At 47.9% G+C, this 23,183-nt stretch overlaps 8 protein-coding genes across 8 annotated transcripts, besides 1 other annotated feature; 4 read left to right on the top strand and 4 right to left on the bottom strand.

Annotated features, from left to right (window-relative positions):
• Positions 1 to 1,895: 1,895 nt before the first annotated feature.
• FPSE_01875 (uncharacterized protein) lies at positions 1,896 to 3,227 on the top strand (the record flags this gene model as incomplete). The annotated part of the gene is made up of 1 exon (XM_009254994.1): positions 1,896 to 3,227. One exon carries the CDS (start codon positions 1,896 to 1,898, stop codon positions 3,225 to 3,227), a length of 1,332 nt encoding a protein of 443 aa, XP_009253269.1.
• Positions 3,228 to 3,490: 263 nt separating this feature from the next.
• FPSE_01874 (uncharacterized protein) lies at positions 3,491 to 4,674 on the bottom strand (the record flags this gene model as incomplete). Its single annotated transcript, XM_009254993.1, has 4 exons — positions 3,491 to 3,499; positions 3,678 to 3,832; positions 3,886 to 4,578; positions 4,632 to 4,674. The coding sequence occupies 4 exons, from the start codon at positions 4,672 to 4,674 to the stop codon at positions 3,491 to 3,493; spliced, it is 900 nt and encodes a 299-aa protein (XP_009253268.1).
• A 1,439-nt stretch (positions 4,675 to 6,113) lies between these two features.
• FPSE_01873 (uncharacterized protein) lies at positions 6,114 to 7,907 on the top strand (the record flags this gene model as incomplete). Its single annotated transcript, XM_009254992.1, has 1 exon — positions 6,114 to 7,907. One exon carries the CDS (start codon positions 6,114 to 6,116, stop codon positions 7,905 to 7,907), a length of 1,794 nt encoding a protein of 597 aa, XP_009253267.1.
• A 1,163-nt stretch (positions 7,908 to 9,070) lies between these two features.
• Positions 9,071 to 9,107: a microsatellite.
• Positions 9,108 to 9,116: 9 nt separating this feature from the next.
• Positions 9,117 to 9,698, top strand: FPSE_01872 (uncharacterized protein; the record flags this gene model as incomplete). The annotated part of the gene is made up of 1 exon (XM_009254991.1): positions 9,117 to 9,698. The coding sequence occupies one exon, from the start codon at positions 9,117 to 9,119 to the stop codon at positions 9,696 to 9,698; it is 582 nt and encodes a 193-aa protein (XP_009253266.1).
• A 216-nt stretch (positions 9,699 to 9,914) lies between these two features.
• FPSE_01871 (uncharacterized protein) lies at positions 9,915 to 11,994 on the bottom strand (the record flags this gene model as incomplete). The annotated part of the gene is made up of 4 exons (XM_009254990.1): positions 9,915 to 10,663; positions 10,719 to 11,002; positions 11,054 to 11,758; positions 11,813 to 11,994. The coding sequence occupies 4 exons, from the start codon at positions 11,992 to 11,994 to the stop codon at positions 9,915 to 9,917; spliced, it is 1,920 nt and encodes a 639-aa protein (XP_009253265.1).
• A 3,440-nt stretch (positions 11,995 to 15,434) lies between these two features.
• FPSE_01870 (uncharacterized protein) lies at positions 15,435 to 16,514 on the bottom strand (the record flags this gene model as incomplete). Its single annotated transcript, XM_009254989.1, has 1 exon — positions 15,435 to 16,514. One exon carries the CDS (start codon positions 16,512 to 16,514, stop codon positions 15,435 to 15,437), a length of 1,080 nt encoding a protein of 359 aa, XP_009253264.1.
• Positions 16,515 to 16,920: 406 nt separating this feature from the next.
• Positions 16,921 to 20,412, bottom strand: FPSE_01869 (uncharacterized protein; the record flags this gene model as incomplete). The annotated part of the gene is made up of 4 exons (XM_009254988.1): positions 16,921 to 19,114; positions 19,614 to 19,860; positions 19,919 to 20,176; positions 20,226 to 20,412. 4 exons carry the CDS (start codon positions 20,410 to 20,412, stop codon positions 16,921 to 16,923), a joined length of 2,886 nt encoding a protein of 961 aa, XP_009253263.1.
• Positions 20,413 to 20,879: 467 nt separating this feature from the next.
• On the top strand, positions 20,880 to 22,738 carry FPSE_01868 (uncharacterized protein; the record flags this gene model as incomplete). The annotated part of the gene is made up of 4 exons (XM_009254987.1): positions 20,880 to 21,252; positions 21,306 to 21,604; positions 21,661 to 22,161; positions 22,214 to 22,738. 4 exons carry the CDS (start codon positions 20,880 to 20,882, stop codon positions 22,736 to 22,738), a joined length of 1,698 nt encoding a protein of 565 aa, XP_009253262.1.
• Between the last annotated feature and the right edge of the window lie 445 nt (positions 22,739 to 23,183).

Genomic DNA, 23,183 nt, shown 5'->3' on the forward strand with positions numbered 1-23,183 from the left:
CTACTTGAGACAGTAGCAAGATTTGACCGGAATGCGGCGACTCTGCGGAGCAAATGGGGACGGTAGATCTTGCGGATTCAAGATATTTATCTGTCTCTTATGCTCTCAGCGGTCAATTTTTCTGATACCCTGAGGGTGTCCTAGTGGATTTATTGGGCTATTGAAACCCCTGTTCTTGTCTAGTCATGCCGCTATGCAAAAGTAATTCCAAAAATCAAGACATGACTGTCTTCTTTGGGTTCAGCTCAGGACGAGTGATCATTGCTGGCCAATCGATTCGCGATAGGGATCGCCAATGTTGGTAATCGACGAGTTCAGCCTTGAGAGCCACCTTGTTCTGAATTCAATGTCTCCAAGCCTCAACAGCCACTTATGTCATGTTTTGTGCGACCCTACTTGTGTTCAAGTGTTCAAGCTTGTCGCAATAGCCATATGTCATTCTGAACGACCCTGCACCCGGAATTGCGATGGTAATGTCAGCCATGCGATGATCGATATGTAACTGTGCTCACCTTCACACCGCAGCACTTTGTTGGAGTCTGTACTTGTATCAATTTGCGTAAGGGGTGACACGGGTTTTCTTACTAGGATCGGTGACATATTTTCAGCCCCCTTATCGCCGGTAAATGAGTGCCCAACCTTGCAATGACAGCTGTTTCCCTGTTAGAGAGTGTATTCAAACTCAATTAGCAGCAGGTATTTTAATTTGTTTCAACTAGAGACTCCAAAAATACATCGTCTCAAACGCGTATCACCCCTGTTGTATTTTCTGGGTCCCGATATTGAGTGTCACGAAACACAGTGAGAGTCTGTAGGGTATGTTGCCGTCGAATTAAGTGGTGCTACTTCACCTTATAATTGTCGTGTTTGCCTTGTAGTATTTAGAAAAAACTTGATTGTGAGTGTAAGTAATTAATAAGTCACGGATAGAGACAATTAATCATGTCAATGTTTTGTGTGCTGGTTGCTAATTGTTGGTATTGTAGCTCGTGTCATACAGCACCACATTGAGGCCCGAGTCGCCATCATAGACGTGACACAAACACGAGTCTGCGCATTCGTTTCCACCGTTACGAGTTGTGTAACGATAAATCCTGTAGGCATTGCATACGAAACAGAATATGACCGAAAGGGCGATGCGAGAATGACCAACATGTTTCCTCAATAAGAATGATGACTGCAAGATGTGCTTCATTGACGTCGACGATCTGATGTAATCATGTCAGAGTAAGCATGAGCACGGACAAAGTGTCCATCTCGGCGAACGAGTTGTCCGAGCACCGGTAGGATCGGTCTGAGACCCTTATCTGATCCGACCACGCTTTGTTTTAGCGGTCTTTTCAACAGACCGCTCGATTCTATTCGACAAGCTCAAAGACATGGTTTAGTCAGCGGAAGTTCGTCGAATGTCCGCTCCCTGTTTCTTCCGTGACACTGATCAGTCACTCTAATAACAAAGGGGGAATCATCAGAGTTTTCTCTTTATCTACCCGGAATTAGCGCCATCTCGGCCTTTAAGCATTTACGTCGTGTCGCGAATCCTCTGAACCCCCCCTAGACGTCTCAGTAATCGTTTCATTGTGGGTTTTTATTATTCGCTCTGGACTTTTCGTTCTTAGCTCGCTCTTCGGACTCCTGCACTTGACCGACAACAAACAAATATGTCCAGGATCGTGTCAGCAGAGCCGCTACGATGCTTGGAAATCACACCATGATAGGGTCTTTTATATATACTGACGCACGCTACCTAAAATCTCGGCGAAATTAATTTAACTCATCGCTAGATAACAATCTACCTTTTGTGGTTCCATCTCTTCTTTAAGAACGCTTCTAGTCCCTGCATTTCAAGACAAGCTTATTCCCAATTAGCTTTTCCTACTCCAACAGCAGTGACCATGTCATCTAGCGATATAGAAAACCAGCAATCGTCATCCCCTGCTCCCACGTTACACGACGAGCCTACCATGGACGACAACGAGAGACATGGCATCACTTCTCCAGTATGGCGGGGTAAGAGAGGCTTGGTTATCAAGATCCTTACCGGTATCATGGTCGCTATTCTCGTTGTGTTCCTGGCCGACCTTTCGTACCTTTTCGGTTCAACCTTTCGAACGAACGATCGAATCTCTGCTCTCAAGATCCTTGTTGTCGATTACGATGGTGGCCCTGTCGGAGAGTCCGTCACCAACGCCTACAAGATGCTCCAGGGCAAGTCTTTCCCAACGGTCGAGTTCCATTCCTCCAACGAATATCCCGAAACTTCAGATGTGAGAAAGGGTGTTTGCAAGGCCGATTATTGGGGTGCCCTTTACATCAACAAGGGTGCTTCCGACCGTCTGGCCGCTGCCTACGAGGGTGGCTCTGCTGCTCAAGACTACAACCCTGCAGACAGTCTCACATACATCTACAACGCTGCCAGATACCCCACTGTCGCGTCTGGTTTCTTGATCCCCAACTTCCAAGCCCTTGTCGGTGCAGCTCGTGGAGGTTACTACCAAACCCAACAAGGCCGCTCTGCTCTTCGCAACGTCAACTCCAGCGACCCAGCTGCTGTGGAGGCCTATCTCAACCCCATCACCAGCACCCCCGATGTCATCCAACCCACCAACCAAGGCTCTCGAAACCTGTACAACACCATCAACATCGTCATGGCAATCCTCGGACAGTTCTTCTACGTCCTTGCCATGAATGGTATCTACGAAAAGTTTGGTCTCCACAAGAACATGCGAGTCCGCGACGTCTGGGCTATGCGCTTCATCAACGGCAAGATCTTCTCCATGCTATATGCAGTTGTCGTCACTGGCTATATCTGGGCTTTCCGCGAAGACTGGGGTGTCAGCGGTACGGAGTGGGCTCTGACCTGGTTGACATTCTGGCTCTTCATGGACGTGAACTTCCAGGTTCTCGAGACTGTCATTGGCAGTTTCGTACCGATGCCCCTCACTCCTTTCTTCCTCTTGACATGGTTCATGGTTAACGTCGCATCTGTCGTATTCCCCTTTGAGCTCACTGCTGGGTTCTATCGCATTGGATACATCTTCCCTGCCCACTCTCTATGGATCGTTCTCATGCAGGTTTGGTCGGGATGCGGAAACTCTCTGCACATTGGCCTACCTATTCTCTTCGCCTGGTGGGTTGTCGGACATGTCACAGCCTACTTCGGTGTCAAGAAGAGGTGCATGGACCAATCCAAGGCCCAGGCATCTGGCGAAGGAAAGCAAGAGTAAGGAAAGAATAAAAGGTTTAATGAAGAATCTCTGCACATTATGATATCCCATAGAATACACGACACGTCATTCAACTATATTATTAGATAGAGTATACCCAAGAAATTTAATGTACTATTAGGCAATATTAATATCAGTTTTTATACCCTTGCAACCGTTTTATGCTATGAAGTCCACCATGTCTACATGATGTCAGTACACGTTTTCGATGCCTTCACTGAAGTTCCCTGTTGGGGTTCCATTGTGATCTCACACAACTGCTTTCATTGCATCTGGTGAGTGTGAAATTAAGAATTATGATGCTTAAACAGTGACAAGGCTGCCATGTGGTGAATGTCCTCACTTTACAAACCACGAATTAGGTTGGGTGTTCATGTAACAAATGGTCAAATAAGTACCTAGACGTTGCGTTCATATGCTCCGTGCAACCAACTAAAACGCAAGACGGACCTTGAGTTTGTCATCTTTGACAATCTCCTTCTCCTTCAACATGAGTTCTGGAAGATCCCAAGTCAGGTTGATGTACCGCCCCGCCAACCAAGGTCGCCTCTCTGATGCCAAAAACACCAATGAATTTCCAGTCAGCTCGGGAGTATCGACGAATGCTATTGCCATTAGTAAGTAAGTGATAACCACCGTGTTAATGGGGATGGCAAACCTGGTCTCATTGGCTCGGGGATCCCTTCGATACCACCAGACATTTCTGATGGAGCATTACCTGGATGAACACAGTAAGAGACAATCCCCTTGTCTCCGTATTCCAGCGAGATGAACTCAGTGAGTCTGACAATGGCTAGCTTGGAGACTTGGTACGCGCTAAGGCCGTGCGAAACAAGATGAGCGCCAACACTGGCAACGTTGATGATAGTCTTTGTATCAGACTTGAGAAGGAGAGGTGCAAGGGCTCGCGCAATGAGATATGGCCCAAAGACATTGGCGCTAAGGGTTTGTAGCCAGTCTGCAGGATCAGACTCAGCAATGGATGATATGTTCATGAATGCAGCATTGTTGATGACGATGTCCAAGGAGCCGAATTTCTCATCAATCTCCTTTGCCAAAGCATCGACACTCTCTGGCACACTGACGTCGGTCTTGATGGTCAGTACTTCGGGCTCAGGGTGTCCTGTCTCCTTTGCTGCAGCTCTGATGGCTTCTGCGGTGGTTGACATATCTGAGCGCGATGCAACGATAAAACGTGAGGCTCCGGCGCGGGCAAACGATATGCACATGGCTCGGCCGAAACCCCGGGATGCTCCTGTGACAAGGATTGCTTTTCCCTTGAGGTTGAAGTTGGCTGGGTCAATAGCAGGATAGGTGTCAGAATGGACGACTGAGGTAACAGCATAGTCGCCTTCAATAAATTAGTTCTCGTAGGGGACTGTAATTAGAAGAACTTATGCTGACCTGGGCCTTCAAGAGGGTTGGGGGTTCCTTTAGGAGGAGGCATGATGACAAGTAGTTCGTGAGGTTTTGATCGATATGTACTAGAGATTCGCTTTATAGAAAATGAATTGGAAGTTAATTGATTCTTACTTTCTTTCACTTGGATAAAGACACATTTTATATTCCTTTTCTGCTAACATGGAATTTGCGATGATGACGAACAATGTGCACCTTTAGTGATGTCGGAATTTCCGGTTACAAATGAGGAGTGAGTTGTGCTGATCCCAAGCAGCCACTCCCTGCAACTTGACGTCTTGTCACAGAAACAGTTATAATTATGACAGGCTTAGTAAGCTATGCAATAGCCTATAGGACTTAATGAAACACGAAACCCACAAGTTCACATCATCCTGTCTGCCTTTGACTTTCAGTGCCCAGCCTGCCTCACTGTGTAACCAGGTCAAAACAATTGCCTTGAGCAGATTGCAGCCTGTTCCTTATCGATAGGCAGTCTTTAGAGCCTGAGGCTAATATCAGGCATGGTGCTTCTGCCTGTGCTGGTAAACAAAAGGCAATATTGTCTTCCAAGTTGTACCAACCACCAAATGAAAAGACTGCCCAGGATGCACCACATCATCCAGAGAGCCTTGCTTCGATGGCATGGCAGATTGCGATTACCTCGCCATCCAAAGTCGTGGTACAAAGCTAGACTACGAGAAGAAATCTGCGAACGACGCCTTGCAACGACTCCCCTCCAAAAGCTCAGCGAGACAGCTGATGTATTATACATCATGAGCCGAGCGCAACATGACGGTTTCACTCTACGAAAGCTCCCCGATTTTACTGTTGCGCATCTTGTCGTATACGTATATCTGCTTTCAAAATATACATCTAGATGGCAGTTCCACCGAACGGCCGCCTTCTTCTGCAACCATCCCGACCTGGCCTCATTACGCGAAGTTGTCAACCCCAGCAAAGACCATAAGGTGCAAGAGGTTGCGTGTCGTCATGGGATCGACCCAATTCACTTTACACGAATCTGCCGCCGGCTTCGGGTGATATGGCCCCTGCTACCATGACCAGACTGCGGCCTACCGTCAAGATATGCCGTTTCTCGTTTATACTTGTTGCGCTATGGACGCCTCTATGTGAACACGTTCCCATGAAGAATAGGCGCCTGCATGGTGGTTAGGATGGTTGTCGGAATCCTGCATACCGGTCAGAATGAGTCGGTATCTTGCATACCGTTCAGAATGGTGGGCCTCCTGCATGGGGGATTGTCGCGATGGTAGAACTCACTCATGTATGGTCTTGCCGAGATTATCGATCTGATCTTGATATCAATAGCAGAAAAAAAGACATAAAAAGACAAATCTCAACATGTTCTCTCTTTCCTATCTTTAGTTTCCATCCATCTTCTCTACACATGCTCTTCCTCTCCTCTTCTGCTCTCTCTTGCACAACGTCTAGGCGCATACATCACCAACTATCATAAGCCTCACAATGGCTGCTTCACCTAAGCCAACTGTCATTGGTCTTTATGGCATTTCCGGCTCGGGCAAGTCATTCTTGCTGGAGTATCTGCGACAGAAACTCAACCCGGCCGAATTCATCTTGTTCGAAGGGTCAGACAAGATTGCATCCCTCATTCCTGGTGGTCTGGAAGCTTTCCACAAGCTGGACGCACAGGACAAGTCAAACCTGCGTGGCCATGCAATCGACGCGATTAGCAAGGAAAGTCATGACAGTGGACGGACTGCAATCGTGACTGGACATCTCATGTTCTGGAAAGAACAGGATGCGTCCGGCCAACTGGTGTATACTTCGAATGACCTAGCAATGTTCACGCACATCATTTATTTGAACATGCCGGCCGGTCTTATCTCGCAGCGCCGCTTGAATGACGAACAGAAAGATCGCAGTGTCGTGTCTCAAGATCACCTGCGCAGATGGCAAGAGACAGACATTTCCCTTTTACGGAACCTCTGTCGTGAGTATGACATCTTGTTCTATAGCATGGTTAATGCCGATACTCTGCAACCAAGAATCATGGATCTAATCCTGCATTTCCAGCAGCCCAGCACGGTCGAATCCAACATCACTCGAGTACAAGCTAAGCTGGATGAAATCCTTACTTTGCCCCAGTACGATGATCTTGAGACGGTTCTAGTGTTGGATGGTGACAAGACTCTCGCAGCAGAAGACACGGGCGTCTTGTTCTGGGAAACACTTGCTCAAGCTCAACCGAGTTCGGTAACAGGATCTCCATTGCATGAGCTCTTTAGCAGTCGCCTTGGCTATTCGGAGGCTGCATTTCAACAGGCAACCCTACTGTACGAAGAGGTAGCTGATGATGAACAATTTGAGACCGTGTGCGATACTGTGGCTGCGGGCATAGTGATGCACCCACAAATCACCTCCCTTCTGCGACTTGCCGCGGAACGGAGACACATTGGTGCTCTAGTTGTCACGTGTGGGCTTGGCTACGTTTGGAGAAAGGTCCTGGAGAGGTACAAGTTGTCAGAGATGGTCCACGTCATCGGCGGAGGTCGAATTAAGGATGGATTCGTTGTTACTGCAGTGGCCAAAGCTGCCATCGTCTCCCAACTACGAAACGCCAGTCTCTATGTTTGGGCATTCGGGGACAGCCCCTTGGATCTGCCGATGCTTGAGGGTGCGGATCAAGCTATTGTTGTTGTTGGTGACGAGCAGACTAGGAGCCGGAGCATGGACGAAGCCCTATCCAAGGCCATGGATGATGGAAGCTTCCGAGCACGACAGGTTCTTCTCCCGAGTCAATCAACACCGCGTCTGGACGAGAGTCGTCTGCCTTTAGTTCGCCTGGATGATCGACTGTTCATTGAATCAGTCATGTGCCACCGCCGCCCCGTCCAGATACTGCACGCTACCGACAGGGCTGCAGCACAACTGTTGACGGCACCAACCCGCGACGCTTCTATTTCTGGCCCCGCCTTGAGGAAAGCCCATGAGTTGGTCGGACAGTACTTGGCCATCGAATTCGTTACCCAACTGATTGGTCTTCAAGAGTACACCATTCCCCACGTGCAGGGTCACCAAGCGACGGGCCATCGACTGCACAACGAAGAGAAAACTTCCATTGTGGTGCTGATGCGTGGCGGAGAGGCCATGGCCTTCGGGGTCAACACGGTGTTTCCTCAGGCAATGTTTATCCATGCCTCATCCCCACCGGACTTGAAAAGGCATCACGTTGATCAACAGCGCACCAAAGGCACTGATACTGGCAATCGATTGTTCAATACCACACATCTAGCTTAACTATGGAGCGCCTGCGCGATGCGCTTGGATGCGTCTGTGTCTACGATTAACGTGCCTTTCATAACGGGTATAGCTCTGTTTTGCAGATAGTTTTAGGTAGTCGATACATTGAATTTCGTCATACAATGAGAAGCCCTTTACACTGTATATTAACTCACGTAGAATGAAAAGGAAATACAAGAAAATAATGCAATAGTCCCGGGTAGCCCAAACAATAAGAATCCGGTGAAATACCGGTGAAGATGCCAGCATCTTGGCAAGCCTCGTATATGGTCAAGCTGAAACTAATAACTTCGTATAATTCAGGAGGTATAAAGTTTTGTTGAGATCTTCTTTGATTGTACAGTGTCGTGGCCTCAATGCAATCAATGCTGTTGGCCTATGCTGCACCGCTGGGGGGGTCATATTGCTATAGTTGCTGCTCTTCTAAGACATACTCTTGGACCATGAAAAGGACTACTGTATTATCGTCATCATGTATCCGTAGTTCTGCAAGAATTATACGCAAAAGACGGAAAATAGTAATTGTTGGGAGCCTCGGCTCGAAAATTGGGTTATGGTGACCTATTTGTTAACGATCGACAGCGCACTCGAAGTGTGCATAGGTTCTAGAGGCAGGTTGCTGCTAAATTTAGAGAAGATTGGATGAGTATGGAGACGGGAGGCTGCGTATTTTGCCCCTGCTGTGCTGTTGTTCATTTAGTGGCCAGAACCTGTTTTCATACCCATATTTAGTGCCAGGTATAGGGGTCTGGGCACGGTTTGCCTGGGTACGTCGGCACGGCCGATTGAAGTCTCGAGACTCTCAGCTATGCATCATTCCACCAGTTATGGGGCATCCTCGTTTATTAAGGGAGACCCTGGCAGTTGGTTGTGGGGAAAGCTCGTATTCCTTCGCCAAGCGGGCGAGATGCGCAAGGGGGAAAGAATAAACAAGACCAATTATGGTGCAGCCAAGTCTGGTGTATTTATTTCCTCCAGTCGACATCCTGGATTCGTCCCCATTCCATGGAGCAACTGCCAGCAACGATCGGCAGTTATGACGATGCAAGATGGGGATCAACACGACAAGAAATTACATATAAAAGATCAGCTTCACCATCTTCAACAAGTTCTTATCTCACTCATCAACCTCATCAAACACTCCACTACTACTACAAACAACTATCACCAACACCACCACCACCAACACCACCACCAACCATCAACATGCAGTTCAAGACTCTTCTCGTTGCCGCTGGCGTTGCCTCCGCTGCCCCTAAGGCTACCACTCCCAAGAACTTTGAATTCCAAGGTCTTGCCCTCCGCTCTGCCTCCCCCGTTCACTTCAACTACCTCCAGGCTTCCAAGGAGTCTTTCGAGCTGAAGCTCAAGGACCAGAAGGCCTCTTGCTACAACAGCAAGGACAAGCCCCAAGAGGCCACTTTCCAGCTCTCTGGTGACGAGCTCTGGCTCTACTCCGTCGGCAACCCCCGCCAGCAGGCCTACGTTGACTTCTCTGGCATGGGCCAGGGCAAGTTCGGTTACACCACTGGTGCTCAGCCTGCCCCCAAGAACGCCTCGCGCAAGGGCTGGAAGGTCGACAAGGACGGCATGCTCACCTGCGACGGTGCCAGCTTCGTCGCCTGCCCCATGGGTGACAACCTCGAGAAGACCTCTTGGTCTGTCTGGGTCTACAACGGCATCAGCAACCCCGGCGGCAACAAGAACTGCCTTCCTTTCTCCGTCAAGACCGTCAAGGTTGAGAAGCCCACCCCCTGCTATTACTCTAACATCCTCCCCAAGGCTTAAGTTCTGGCTGTGATGGATAGTTTCTAGTATATATTTATCGTTACACCTTTACGACCATGTTGGATATAGACATAGCGAGATACTTCTCACCATATTAGCGTTTTGACAGGGTCGCAAAGACTCATTTAATCACACACTCAATTTCGCTTAAGCCAGTTGCACATCGTAAACAACTCAATTCGTACTGATTACATGCCACCACTCTAGCCTTCGAAGTCAAATTTGTAATGTCGCCTCGCGTTCTGTAGTAGCAGTAATACCAGCCAACAACTCCTCCCAGGACGAGTCATCAATCCCTTCCAAGTCTAACACTGCATCTGTGTGCGTATTACCAGACCCTGTGCTCGACAGATAACCTCCCGAGCTCCCCATATCCGACGAAGAGCACGGCACATCACAACTAATAGAAAAGTCTAGTGGGCCATGATTCTTCCCTCGTACCTCGTCATAGGTGGCGAATACGGCCCATATCATATCCGAGAAGCCGAGCATGATGTCAGCCTCATCGCTCGTATTCTGTACCAAGGGTGACAAATTCTTGAACTTGGCCCGCAGTCGCCTTGCTTCACCCTCTAGATTTGCCGCTCTTTCTATGGTAGTTGCGTCATAGAGGGAAGTGCCGGGGTATGAGAAGCTTGCGTTGCTGAGAGCAATCCCGATATCCCTGAATATCTCGGGCCAGATCTTGCTAGCATTGGACAGACATGAAAGGGTCCTACAAATCTTGGCGGTCGTGTAAAATGTGATGTACCACAACTCTTCATCCGGATAATCCATCACAGTATCGTTCAGAGATTTGCAACTGCGCAGCAAGTTGAACATGATCGACATTCTGGTGCTCACAGACAGCGACGGATTACTGATTGCAAACGAACTAACGATAGATGAATGGTCCCAGAAGTCATCATGCAACGAGACTTCGCTTATTAGCGTATCGAGTAGATGGAGCTCGATCTTGATCGAGACTATGAATTGTTAGCATTTAAAGTGAATAAGCGCAGAGCAGGAACTTTGACTCACAATTCTCTTGGAAAGCTGGCGGTATAGACGCTTTGAGTAGCGTTGATTCATTACTCAAAGTCTGTAAAGCCATTGCGCTGATGAACTCGCCCTTGACACCCGTGTTCTCCAAGTCATCGTAACCAAATGTGTCGCATATGCGTCGACTCAGTTCGTTTATACGGACGAGGTGGGCAATGAGATCATCACTGGCATATTCTTTTCTTGCTGAAAGTATCTCCCAGCTTTGCTTGATGTACCCAGTGTAAGGTATTGCACAACGTGTTCTAAACTTTGTAGAAACCCTACACAATTAGCACTGTTCCGTTTGGTTCTAAACCATCAAGATGCCTTACCAACTGGCCGTGCAATATGTACCAAGGAGAGCCCGCAGCTGGTCCATAGAACGAGCAGCCTTTCGGCCAGACGCTGTTTCATCCGGCCCGAGGTCTACTGTGCGTCTTTTGTTGTCCGGATTCTGGTCAAGTCCCAAGTTCTGAACTAGTGATACACAAAGTTGCGCAAGCTGAACAATTTGTTGCTTCTCATAGCTGAAGAAGTACTGATACCAGGCGATATAAACCAGAAGGCCCTGGAGAAGTTCCAAGCTACTTTCAGACTGCATCAAGACTCTTTGATGGGCTTGCATTCTGACTTCTTCTCCAATTTGCCGTTGAATGGTGCAGTTGTCTACTTTCAAGGTTGCCATTATGCACATGAAAAGGAACGGCTTTGCTGACTTGAGAGATGCAACAGTCGTGTCTGGTGAGATTGGAACAAAGGGAAAGTGTGGAACAGCTCGAGTACGATAGTTGTCCAGCAGTATCTGTGCCTCGTCGAGAGTGATGAATCCATACTCGATGACATCCAAGCTTTGCTGTGGAGCGAAGCTGCGTGGCAGTGATGACCCAGAGATGCGGTCCACGCCTAGCATATCAATTTCAAGATCAAGATCGGCAGTAGATAGCTGTGTAATGAATCCGCTCAACGGCGTCCCCTTGGCTCTTTCACTAAGCATGGTCAAAACCCTGTTCAGCCGCTGTTCTAACAGCCTGGTACGACTGGCGACACAAGTTAACATTTCAACCAATCTCTGAGGCTTTGACAGGACATACGAGGCGCTTGACGGGCTTTTTCGCTTCTCCACAACATTCAGATAAGTGCATCGCTTGCCAAGACGATTGCAACGCTGACACTCGTCAGCTGAGAGGGGAAGGCATTTCGACTTCACCGACGTGCAGTTCACACAAGCTCTTCGTCTTGCACCAACAATCTTTGATGAACTATCGGTCGGCATTTTCGTATATCGCAAGGAAGATAGTACCGCGAAACGATCTTCAGAGTTGGTTGCAAATTACAAAAGACTCTCCTATCAGCAGGCAAGCCTCTACTTCGACCTCTGAAGGTTCTTGGTGGTGCGGAATTTCCGTCGGTCGCGTTGACAAACAAGAATGTGCAGGATGACGTTTATTTGTATTATTTGCAGATTGATTACCAAGGCCAGGGCCTAGAAACTGAAAGCTGAGAGGCTACGGACTTAAGGCGGCTTGCAGAGTGACGTCTGTCAGCATTGAAAGGCCAATAAGCATATTTTTCATGACTAAAAAAGCTGGCTATGAGTGCCTGACGAAGGAACGATCACGTAACATCCTTATTTAACTTACAATGTGGCTGCGGCATGGTCATTTTCATAGCGACTGGCTAGGTCAATTGTTGTCAATATACAAAACAGAGATCCTGGAACCATGGAAATATTTGTGAATCTCACGATTTCCTAGCAATCGAGGCACTCTGTAGTAGCGGGGTTTCGTTGAATACACGAAGCGATGGTTTGAGCATCATGGCCTGCGGTGCTAGTTTATAGAGGAGTCTTTGTTCACTGACTTATCAAACCCAATTATCTCTCCCAAACGTTCAGCTATTGCATGCACCTAGGGTCCAATAACCCTGCCAGAAGCCAGTTCAGTGATAAAACTGATGGGGAAGTGTGTAGCTATAGGCTACTGAAGAAGTACCTATTGCTGTAAAAGGATCTCAAGTTCAAAGTCATAGGATAGCCATCCGCTGATTTTAGAAACATCAGCCGGGCAATCCGGGTGCTACAGTAAATATATGGGAAATTTATCGGTTCCATCTTAGATAACATGGTCTCGTTCACCTAGTAGACACGGTTAGTATACCTGCGATGACATTATACTGTCTCGTGTTGTTAAGTAAAGGGCCAGTATATGTCCGAGCGAAAAAGCTATTTCCTGTCTAGTGGTATGCTTCTCATCATTTATGTAGGAGCTGCTAAAGAGAGAGAGCGCCACTAGAGATCAAATTGCATGGAAGATGGAATATAATGGACGTGGTCCTTGTGAATATCGTAAAGTTGACATCGGAGTTGGAGTGTGATGAGGCACAATTGATGCACTGGAACAATTTCCCAATTAGTTTTTGCGCTTGTTACATGGTGGTAGTGTGGATGTAATTCTTCCGAATACTATCGTGGGGAAAATTGAGGACCTATCACGTAAAGATCATATCTGAATGCTTCATATGTGGACCACAATGGTATAACATCCAGTAGGATAGTTTAGAGAATACGCCGCAGATTGCTGAAAAGAGTAACCGCCAGCTATCACGCGCATTGCTCATTAAATATAGTTAGCTCTGTCAGACCATGACAGCGCGAAAAAGAAAAGGAATTGTGTTGATGATATTGACAAAAAATGCCAAAAAAAAAGAGATGCTTCAATAGCAGCTACTGGTTTCGATCCAGTGACCTCCGGGTTATGAGCCCGGCTGAGGAGAGTTAGTACGAATTTGAATTCATGTGAACGAAGAAACATACCGCGCTTCCACTGCGCCAAGCTGCTTTCGCTTGAGCTTATGTAATGGATCAATTACAATTAGACTCTATAGTCCCTTGCAGCATTGGGACTTGATGAAAGCGATACAAGTAGGAAACTCCCATCCCTGACGTCACACCACCAACCACCACCTCATTGCCAATAATTAATTGGTGCTGGTTAAACTACTGTCACGTCTTTGTCTTATATCACGCCACCTTTTCATTGAAACGGTCAAAAGTCACGGCGTCCCCGTTGACCTTGTTTGGTTCAAGTGATTCCTTTGTTTCGTTTATCTCTCTGGCTTTGTCCCGGCGATGAAGCTAGGCTTCTGATACCTAGATCTGCGTTGAAACATCTCCCCAGACACAATCCATGTCGGATCCACGGAGTTGGGGACCCGCGGACACGGTTGTCTGTGCTTTACTTTCTTTCTTTCTACCACCATCCTTCCAAGTCAAGGCGTACAATGGTGGTGGATGTTTCGGGAGCTTCGGAGGAGTGCGAGATGTTGATTGGCAAAGGCTGAAGGATGCAGCCTGGCTGAGTACCTGATCCATGTTTCACAAGCCATCCCAGCCTTTGTCAAGTAAAGGGTGACGACAATTCCCTGGGGAAACCAAGGCCAAGAATCCTCGACATTGGTCGTGTCTTAGCACCCCCGCAGATCTAGCGCTTATATCAGGCCACCACGTCACGTCAAATGATCTCCCAGACTGTGATAGACGGCACTTTAATATTCCCCGAGCCCTACGTGCCATCCGTCGGAGCCGGCCATTGAAATATCGACACCTACCTTCACCGTTAATTCGGTGACTCATTTCGCCATTTTTACCATTGCCATTTTACCATGCATCATAACCATATTTTGTTTAGCCTTGCCTCTCGACTTTCCAAAACAGTTTATCGTTTACGCCTCAATAATCATGTTGGTCTCATCTAAGCTGATGCGACGGTTTCGCACCTCGCCTGTGGGGAGAAACCTCTACAACATTTGGTTGTTTGTTTTCGCACTCATCGTCTTTCTAATATTCGTCTCGACCTATCTGGTGCAGGCAAAGACCTTTGACATGCCTGACTGGACCAAAGATCTTCGAAAGTACGATGGCGATGAATGGGATCGATATGCTTCCATATTGATCGTAATTGTCTGCTTCTTCTTCACTTTGACTATCGTTACTGGCGTGGCTATTATGCGATCTGGCAAATATTAGAGTTGCCCAGCAAAGGCAGAATAGTAGCCTTTGACCCTCAAACCCTCCCTTCAGGCACACTTCAATCCAGCAACGTGGCCGCTACTCTAAAAAATGTAAAGGGAGACGCCTCACCATGGCAACGAAAACAAAGCATGGATGGAATGCGCATGTCGCGACAACGACCATCCATCTTGTTTCATCCTATCATTCCGCGTCACATTCAGACGCGATATCATAAAAAGACCACCAACGACCGAGTCACGTATCGCTACGAGCTGACATCATGGTCTCGCTAGTATCTCACATACCTACTTGGGAAAGGAAACCTCCTCTGGTCTAGGAAGTCACTTTTCTTCTGGGACTGTAGCTTAGTGTCGTGACGAGAGCCCACGATGAGATATGGTTAGCTGGGTGATAAGGAGCCGAGACGAAGCTCAACAGAAGAAACACAGGGATCGAGTCTATTTCTCAACCACGACGCGTCGGTATGGAAGAAACATACAGCATATGACCAGTGGTGGAGATACATTACTGGCCTTTCAGCTTGGGAAGATGAAATCGGCAAGCAGCTACGACCTTTCATGTTGACCTTGTATATACCTCAACATCTTGGGGCAATGGATATATGAAGCATGTAGGATATTATGATGTGTATCATTTATGGTAACGAATTTATGATCAACTTTATAAAGAATAGTATTTCCTCCTTACTCCACTCCCGACTCCAGTACAGTAAAAGTTCCAGTCTCAGAATCAAGCTCAGCCAAGGCATCATAAGGCAGCGTCAACATCGGTACAGTATGCCCAATGTCTACGTTGAAGAGAATGGGGAACTTCTTAAACGCAAGTCGTCCCTCGCACAAAAGCCCCTTGATAATACCAGCATAAGTCTCCCTGTCCTCATCCGAGTCATAACCGTATGGTCTTCCTACAACCAAACCCGCCGCTTCTTCAAACACGCCTTGGGCAATCAAGTCTGCAAATGCTGCCTGGACTCTGTGAGGAGGATTTCCACCTGAGCCGTCTTCGTTTGTGGCCGTCTCAAGAAAAACAATTCGTCCTCGCCAGTCGGGGACGATGGCTGGGATACCACCTAAGCGTGCGACAACAGTGAGGCATCCTCCAAACAACCTGCCCTGAGCTTTTCCAGATCTCAACCACTGCCATTCACTTGTCTTGACGACCGCTGGAGGTTCTGTTGATGTCGCATCTTGGAAGAAAGGTGCTCCCCTTGGTGCGTAGTACAGTGATCGTGGAAGCTGACCCAGCGGCTCGGGAGATGCAATCGCGCGCAGCAGGTTATCCACACAAAACGAGAGTGGAGTATTCTTATCGTTGATATCGTTTGGTTCGCCAATCTCAGGAACAGCACCGGGGCCATAGAATGTGCGCAGACCTGTCATGGCGTACAAGAACCAATGCAAGCCTGTGATGTCCGAGTATCCAACCACGACTTTGGGGTTGGCACGGATGATGGCATGCAGTTCCTTGTCGGCGATCAAGGCAGGAAGAAGCTCTGTGAAAGTTGTGCCTCCAATGGTGGTGATAACGGCAGAGATGCTAGGGTCTGAGAAAGCTGCGCGGATTTCAGACAGTCGGTTCTCGATGCATGATTGAATTCCTTTGTCTTCGTTGAAGAATGTCTGAACTTGAAATCCTTTGTTTGAGAGGACGCCAGAGGCTCGGTCTATCACAGCTGGGAGGGTGCTGTTGATCCGTTCTGATGGTGATATAAATGCAATCTTGTCGCCTGGCACCAAGTGCTTTGCTCGGATAGGTGACGGCATGCTGTGTATTATTTTTTATGCGAGATAATGAGGATAAATGGTATTTTAGAGATGCGATATCACTCGAGACTTCAGAGAGCGTGTGGTGTGTTGGGATGATGATGTAAAAACGAGAGGGGTTGACGGGGTGGGTTTTATATCTCCACCAACAGTTCGATTAACGTTATGTGACAAATGGAGGGAGTATCAAATACAGTCGACCCGAGAAATTGACTGATATGGTGTTGGTTTAGCCTGTATTAGAACATATTAATGACTAGGTATATACTCTGTATTTATCAGCTAGTTGTAGCTGTCGCGCCCTTCGGATGTCCGAAAGGATTTTACACCACAAAAGTTCCAGGACCTAATCACACCAAAGATCCACATTAAAATTCCCTTCATGATGAGCTATCACCATCGTGGTTCACGTTAAATCGTCACCCATTGTTTGTGTATCGACAATCGGAAACAACGACATTGTCGTATCAAAAGAGTCAAACCAAAGCATATTTGGCGAGATCCCCAGAAAAGCATCGGTCACGTCTCCAACGTCAATCCCCGACTGCTCTCCTCCTTCTATGGTAAAGTCTTGTTGTTCACTCGACACTTCTTGGTTTGGTACTTGACCAGGCCCGGGTGTCTGAGGCTGTGTTTGTAGTCCCTCAGATGGCGCTATTCGGAAATTCATCTCTGGCTGATGAGACTCACGCAATGGTGATTTCCCTATAGTGTGGATACTGCCAAAGAGACCGTTGACTAAATGGCCTTGTCGCTCCATCCGTAACCTGGCCCTGTTGTCCATGTAAATCTCGCATGCTCCTTGGAGATGATCTAGGATCATGAGATGGCGTTTGGCTACAGCATCGTAGCGGGCTAGATGCTCAAGAACACTTCTTGCGGCGTGAAGACTCTTCTCAAGCGGGAAAGAGTTGTCAAAATCGCCAAATATGGCTGCTCCGAGTACTAACCCAGACACGAATGCTGAGTTTCCAACTATTGGTAACCGCTTTGGAATGGTCCTTACTTTGAGAAGGGGTTGTAGGAGGTCGACTGTGCGTACGGCTGATTCAAGACAGGAGTGGACGAGTACCTCGTTCGATGATGAGGAACGCTTAGTAGATGCGTTGGACGACTGCTCTGCTTCTTCAACATGTTGAGAAACTGCCTTGTGTAGAAAGGGAAGCGACAGTAGCATGATGCTCCAATGTCCCGTCAACTTGAGGTGCATGAGTCCGATGTTTGGCTGTTCCTCGCCACTCTCATCCTTGATCAATTCCTCCTGCTCAATCCCATCAACAGCCAAACCTTCGCCGCACTGCGAGGTCCATCTTCGGAGCTGCTTACTGATACGCTCCAGTATTTCCGGAGTGATCATTCTTTTGGCGTAGACATCTGTGAGAATGGATTCGAAGATCATTGACAGGTCGTTACAAGCGGAGTAGTTTTGTGGGTTCGTTGTGTCGCGCAACTCAGACGTCGAAGGAGGTCGGCCGAGTGATGCACTCATGAACAAGTCAAGAATACGGATGCCTTTCCAAAGCTGCTCTCGCGTACGTGCTTCGGTTGGGGAAAATAGGGAAGAAATATCATGACGATGCAACCCGATTGCATACGCAGCTCGTACACCCATGCCGAGGTACATGAACGCTGCGTTTCGGCGAGATGCACCCAAGAGATACATGGCGATGAGGACCAACGCTTGGATAGTGACAATTCCTGGCTCTTCTATCAATGTCTCGACTGTCAAGTATCGAGCGTAGTTAAAGAAGGTTTCAGCCTGGTCGTCCTTGTCTTCTGGCCCAGTTTGCGCACCAATGGCGAACACAAGAAAATATACAGAGCTCGCTGAATCGGAAATGTTTTGGCCATCATCTATCCACTTGTGAATGTCATGGTGGAGTTGCTTTTGGTCGAATAGTAGCAGCATGCAATTGGTCGATTGCATGTACCACTTCACAAGGTAATCAACTTCCTGTTCTGTTTGTTGTGGAGGAGGATTCTGAGCGCTGGATAGAATCCATCCTCGCCGTGTTTCAGGCGATGATTCGACGATTCCATGTCTCAGTGGATCGTCGACGAGTGCACAGTCTCCTATGCTACGACGAACGATTCTCCGGATATTTTGTAGAAAGGAAAGTGTCGCTGAGTCGCCAATGAACATGTATTCACCTCTTGTGTCCTGCACAAGACGTGACATCCGAGGGAGCCGTTCAGGTTGTGTATCCGACAGCAATTGCAGCGACGAAGAGGTCTGATCGTCAACATAGGTCTCCTCCGCCGACGTCAATCCTGATCTGGACCCAACGGTGATACTACCAGCTGGTGTATGTTGTTCCGTGATGTTACTCAATCTTTCAGGGTCTGGGCTCGGCAGTGATGAAGCAACGATGCGACGAGCACCAAGACCCGACACTGAAGCGGACTCCCGACATTCATGACTGAGACCTCGCTTGATGCAGCGAGCACAGGGGCGTCGACCGTCGCATCTTTGCTTGCGACGTTTACAGCTCTCGCAAGCTTCGGCGCAACGTCTTCTCTCGCAGTCTCGGACCCTCCTGGTAGGCATTGGAATTGATCGTGTGAAGACGGACTGATTGATTGAGGCCGCGGGCCGCCAGCTATCGGATATGGTCCAGTCTTTATTGGTTCGTGAACGGGGAAGATGGGGTAACTTTAGGTGCTGTTTCCGCTGACGTAAATTGGCCAAGGGTTGTCATTCCGAAGGGTGGGACGCTGGTAGCCGATGGAATGTCACCTACTGGGGGCGGGCGGTGAGTACAGAACAGACGGTCCGTGTATAGCACCGGTTGTAAGGTCTCTGGATACATTGGAAGTGAATATTATACAATTCTGGTTGCAACTCGGAGAGAAATACGACAAGCCATCAGGCATGAACGTTAGATAACATTTTGATAGATTTTTATCTTGCAACTAAGACAAATTGGAGATAAACTCCTCAATCTTGACCCCTACTTCCTCAGGTGCCTCTATGCAGTGCCAATGTCCTACTCCAGGCAAAACATGGATACTCTTTGCCGAGCCATCACATCCCCATCTACCACAAATGTCAATCTCTGATACAAAAAATCCGGGTGAGAAATTAGAAGATTAACTTACTCGTTCATAATTTTATGCGCATCAGGCACAGGACTTGTTTTATCCTCCTCGCCAGCTAGGACCATCACTGGACAGTCGAGGCTGGAATACTCAGGCAGCTCCGCCTTTGCAATGGCCTGGCACAACGCATTGTAACCATCTGGTTTCTGAGATAGTAAGAGAGTCCTGATAAACGCTTTTTGAGTCAGGGTCGCTTTTGAACCCGTGGCAGCGAAAGGGATAGTTTTGGCCATTGGCTCCATGCCCTCTATCAAACGCCATTTTAGCAAACTATTTTTGACTTGTCGGCAATTGAATTGACTGACCTTTCTTGACTGTCTCAATACGAGCATTGAAGATATCTGCCATTGCAGGCTTGGGTAACACAGGTCCAATAAGGACAGCTCCGCGTAGACGACACTTGGAGGCTAGGATTGGCACAATGATACCACCCATCGAGTGCCCAGCAGCAACAGCATTTTCAGAGGGAATGTTGAGCCCTTTCAGTAGCTCTTCGACATCACTAGCAATAGTTTCGAATGTGGGAGCTTCGACTCCGGGTGATAACTCGGATTGGCCACTTCCTAAAAGTTGTTCAGCATCGTATTATGGCAAACGTGTGATTCAACTTACCATAGACATCCAAGGCAACTGAGCTATATCCAGCGGCTGCAAGACCGTGCATCACAGGTATGTAAAACGAATGAGATGATCCCAGGCCATGGATGAAAACCAGTACTGGGCCAGAGGCCTTGGGCTCTGTCTCAGCGTCTACGCGAGCGTAGAACAGCTTCTTGCCTCTCACATCAAGGAAAGGCATAGTTTCTCGAAGTTGGTTACATAAAAGGCCGAAGAGGCAGTAAGATGATCCCAACGCTTAGTTCTGGCTCACGATATATTATGCTGAGTTTGGATAGCAAGTAGCTACTGAAATGCCTCAATGGTTCTAGCGTTGGCCACTGTAAAGTTCAGTTTTACTGTCGGAAGTCGGGTGACAGATCCTCGGCAATGGGGTCAGCCGAGCTTAACCACTGAATGAATTTGACTTTGTAAAATTATGGGGACTATGAGACAAAAAGTCATCTATGACATGACAAGACAATATTCCTCTTACATTCCAAACTCAAGCTCGAAATACTACAATATTGCAGTGACCAAATCTTTCAGGAATTTATCGTTGGAAATTGAAACGGTTGTCCTCATACGAAAACGTCTCTCAGCAAGCACGTCACAAGTTCATCTAAACCCGATACTCAGTTTAGCCAATCACCGCTGAAACGCTCCAACATGGGCAGCATCAGTCATAGCGGCTACTCCTCCGTGGAGGAGAGTAAGCGAATCTTTAACTATCTATGCGATCAATTCGATGAGACAGCTTTACCAGCTGGTGTGAAGGAGCTTAGGGATAGCATTGAGTTTACCTCAAGCCGGGATGCGCCATACTTTCCTATTCCCTTCAAAGAGACGGAGACAACTGCGGCTTTAAAGGCAGTCGAGGGTGCCGTGGCTTGCCTGCTTGCAGGTTCAGCAGCTGGCGAGCCTCAGACCAGGAAAATGAACATCAACTTGGAGAAGACCACGGCTTTCCTTTGTCAAGCCTACATGGCCAAAGTCGGTGGTCTCGGAAAGCTCGATCCTGGTGTTAAAGCCCTGCTCAAAGGTCAGTATCTAAACTCTTGGTGAAAAAGAACAACATGAACTCACAGTGACTAGACACCGACTTGCTGCAAGCACAGTCCAACCAATATCGACGCATGTCGGCAAACCTCTATGAGACTAAGAACCCCGGAGAGTACTACCACATCCATGGATCACTAGAGGCCTCAACGACCTTGAAGATGATAGGTCTAGAGCCTTATAGGCCAGACTTGCAGACTCACGAAAGCATAGTGGATACTATTGAGCCTGCTGTTCGAAAGTTCAGCATTGAAGAGCTCGAGACCATGAATGCTGCTAATCGTCAGGCTGGAGTGCCTGCTTTGAAGCACGAGGACTTTGTTAAAACAGAACATGTAAGTGATGTTCCAATGCTGACGCTTAAAAATAAAGAAGCTAATTTATCGATTAGGGCAAAACGAATATGGCTCTTCCACCATGGTCGGTTGAAAACCTGGAATCTGAGACACCTAAGTGTCCTTTGAACCAAACCCCAGAGCAGCCTAAAAGGATCTTGTCAGGTATCAAAGTTCTTGAACTCTGTCGTATCATTGCTGGGCCTATCATAACGCGTATCCTCGGCGAGTATGGCGCTGATGTCCTCAAGATCACAAGCCCCAACCTTAGCGACGTACCCTTCTTCCAGGTGGATGGCAACATGGGCAAGCACGCCGCAGAACTCGATCTCAAGTCAGCTGAAGGAAGAGCCAAGTTTGAGATTCTCCTTGCTGAAGCAGATGTCGTGGTTGATGGTTATCGTCCTGGCGCTTTGGAGAAGCTTGGTTATGGAGCAACTGCATTGACCAAACTCGCTAAAGAGCGCGGCAAGGGCTTTGTCTATGTGAATGAGAACTGCTTTGGTTACCAGGGCGAGTGGGCTGGACGCCCTGGCTGGCAGCAAATTGCTGATTGTGTAAGTCTTCTGCAATGAAGAGTTTTGGCAGATGAAAGCTAATGTATTGAAGGTCACTGGCATTGCCTGGGAACAAGGTCGCTTCATGGGTATGTCGGAACCCATGGTTCCTCCTTTCCCTATTTCAGACTATGGAACAGGGTGCATGGGTGCCATCACTGCATTGATAGGCCTCTACCACCGAGCAACCAAGGGTGGATCGTGGCACGGAAAAGCATCACTTCTACACTACGATCTCTTGCTTTTCAAGGTAGGACAGTATCCTGAGGAGATTAAGGAAAAATTGAGGAAGGAAATCGGCCCCGACTTCCTCGCGTTGCGGCATGCGCACAGCGTTGATCAAATCTCAGGAACGGCGCTGTTGAAGATGAGGAACACATATCCGGAACTCTTTTCAAGCGACAAGTATGTCGAGAAGTGGTACTCTAATGCCTACAAGGCTGATGTAGAGGCTGTACCACCGGTGGTGGAAATTGAGGGTATTGATGTTGGGTTTAGAAGAGCAAGTCGTCCAAATGGCGCGGATGAGCCAACATGGGATTTTGGTCATGAGCCGGACCACAAGCTATCCAAGTAGGTTTCGGCAATTAAGCATCTATCTAGCATTAACTTTAAATAAGTCAATACACATATGACATATATTAGACCAATCGATTCCGTTTCCCACAGAAGTATTACCGTGTGATAATAGCCCGGTTCCGGGACCATGGTTCGAGAAATGTCCGGACTTGACAACGGTGATTTGAAGCTACAGCGCTAAAAACCTAGTGGCCCCGGCAGTAGCATCCACTAAAGGCTCTGTTCTTCCCGGCATCGGCATCAGGGTCTGTCCGTTTCTCGTCCTTCACTGCATACATCCGATCGGAATGTCCCGACATCCGAACGGACATGACACTATGATCGGCCGCCTCGCCTTCTATCGAGCCTCGTAAATGCAATCATCATGTCTCTGGTTGGTCAACAAGTGAACCCCGCAAACTCACTGCAACTGCTCATGATGGTCAGCCGAGGGGTCCCTTAGC

Source organism: Fusarium pseudograminearum, chromosome 2 (assembly GCF_000303195.2).
Source record: "Fusarium pseudograminearum CS3096 chromosome 2, whole genome shotgun sequence".
Classification (NCBI taxonomy): domain Eukaryota; kingdom Fungi; phylum Ascomycota; class Sordariomycetes; order Hypocreales; family Nectriaceae; genus Fusarium; species Fusarium pseudograminearum.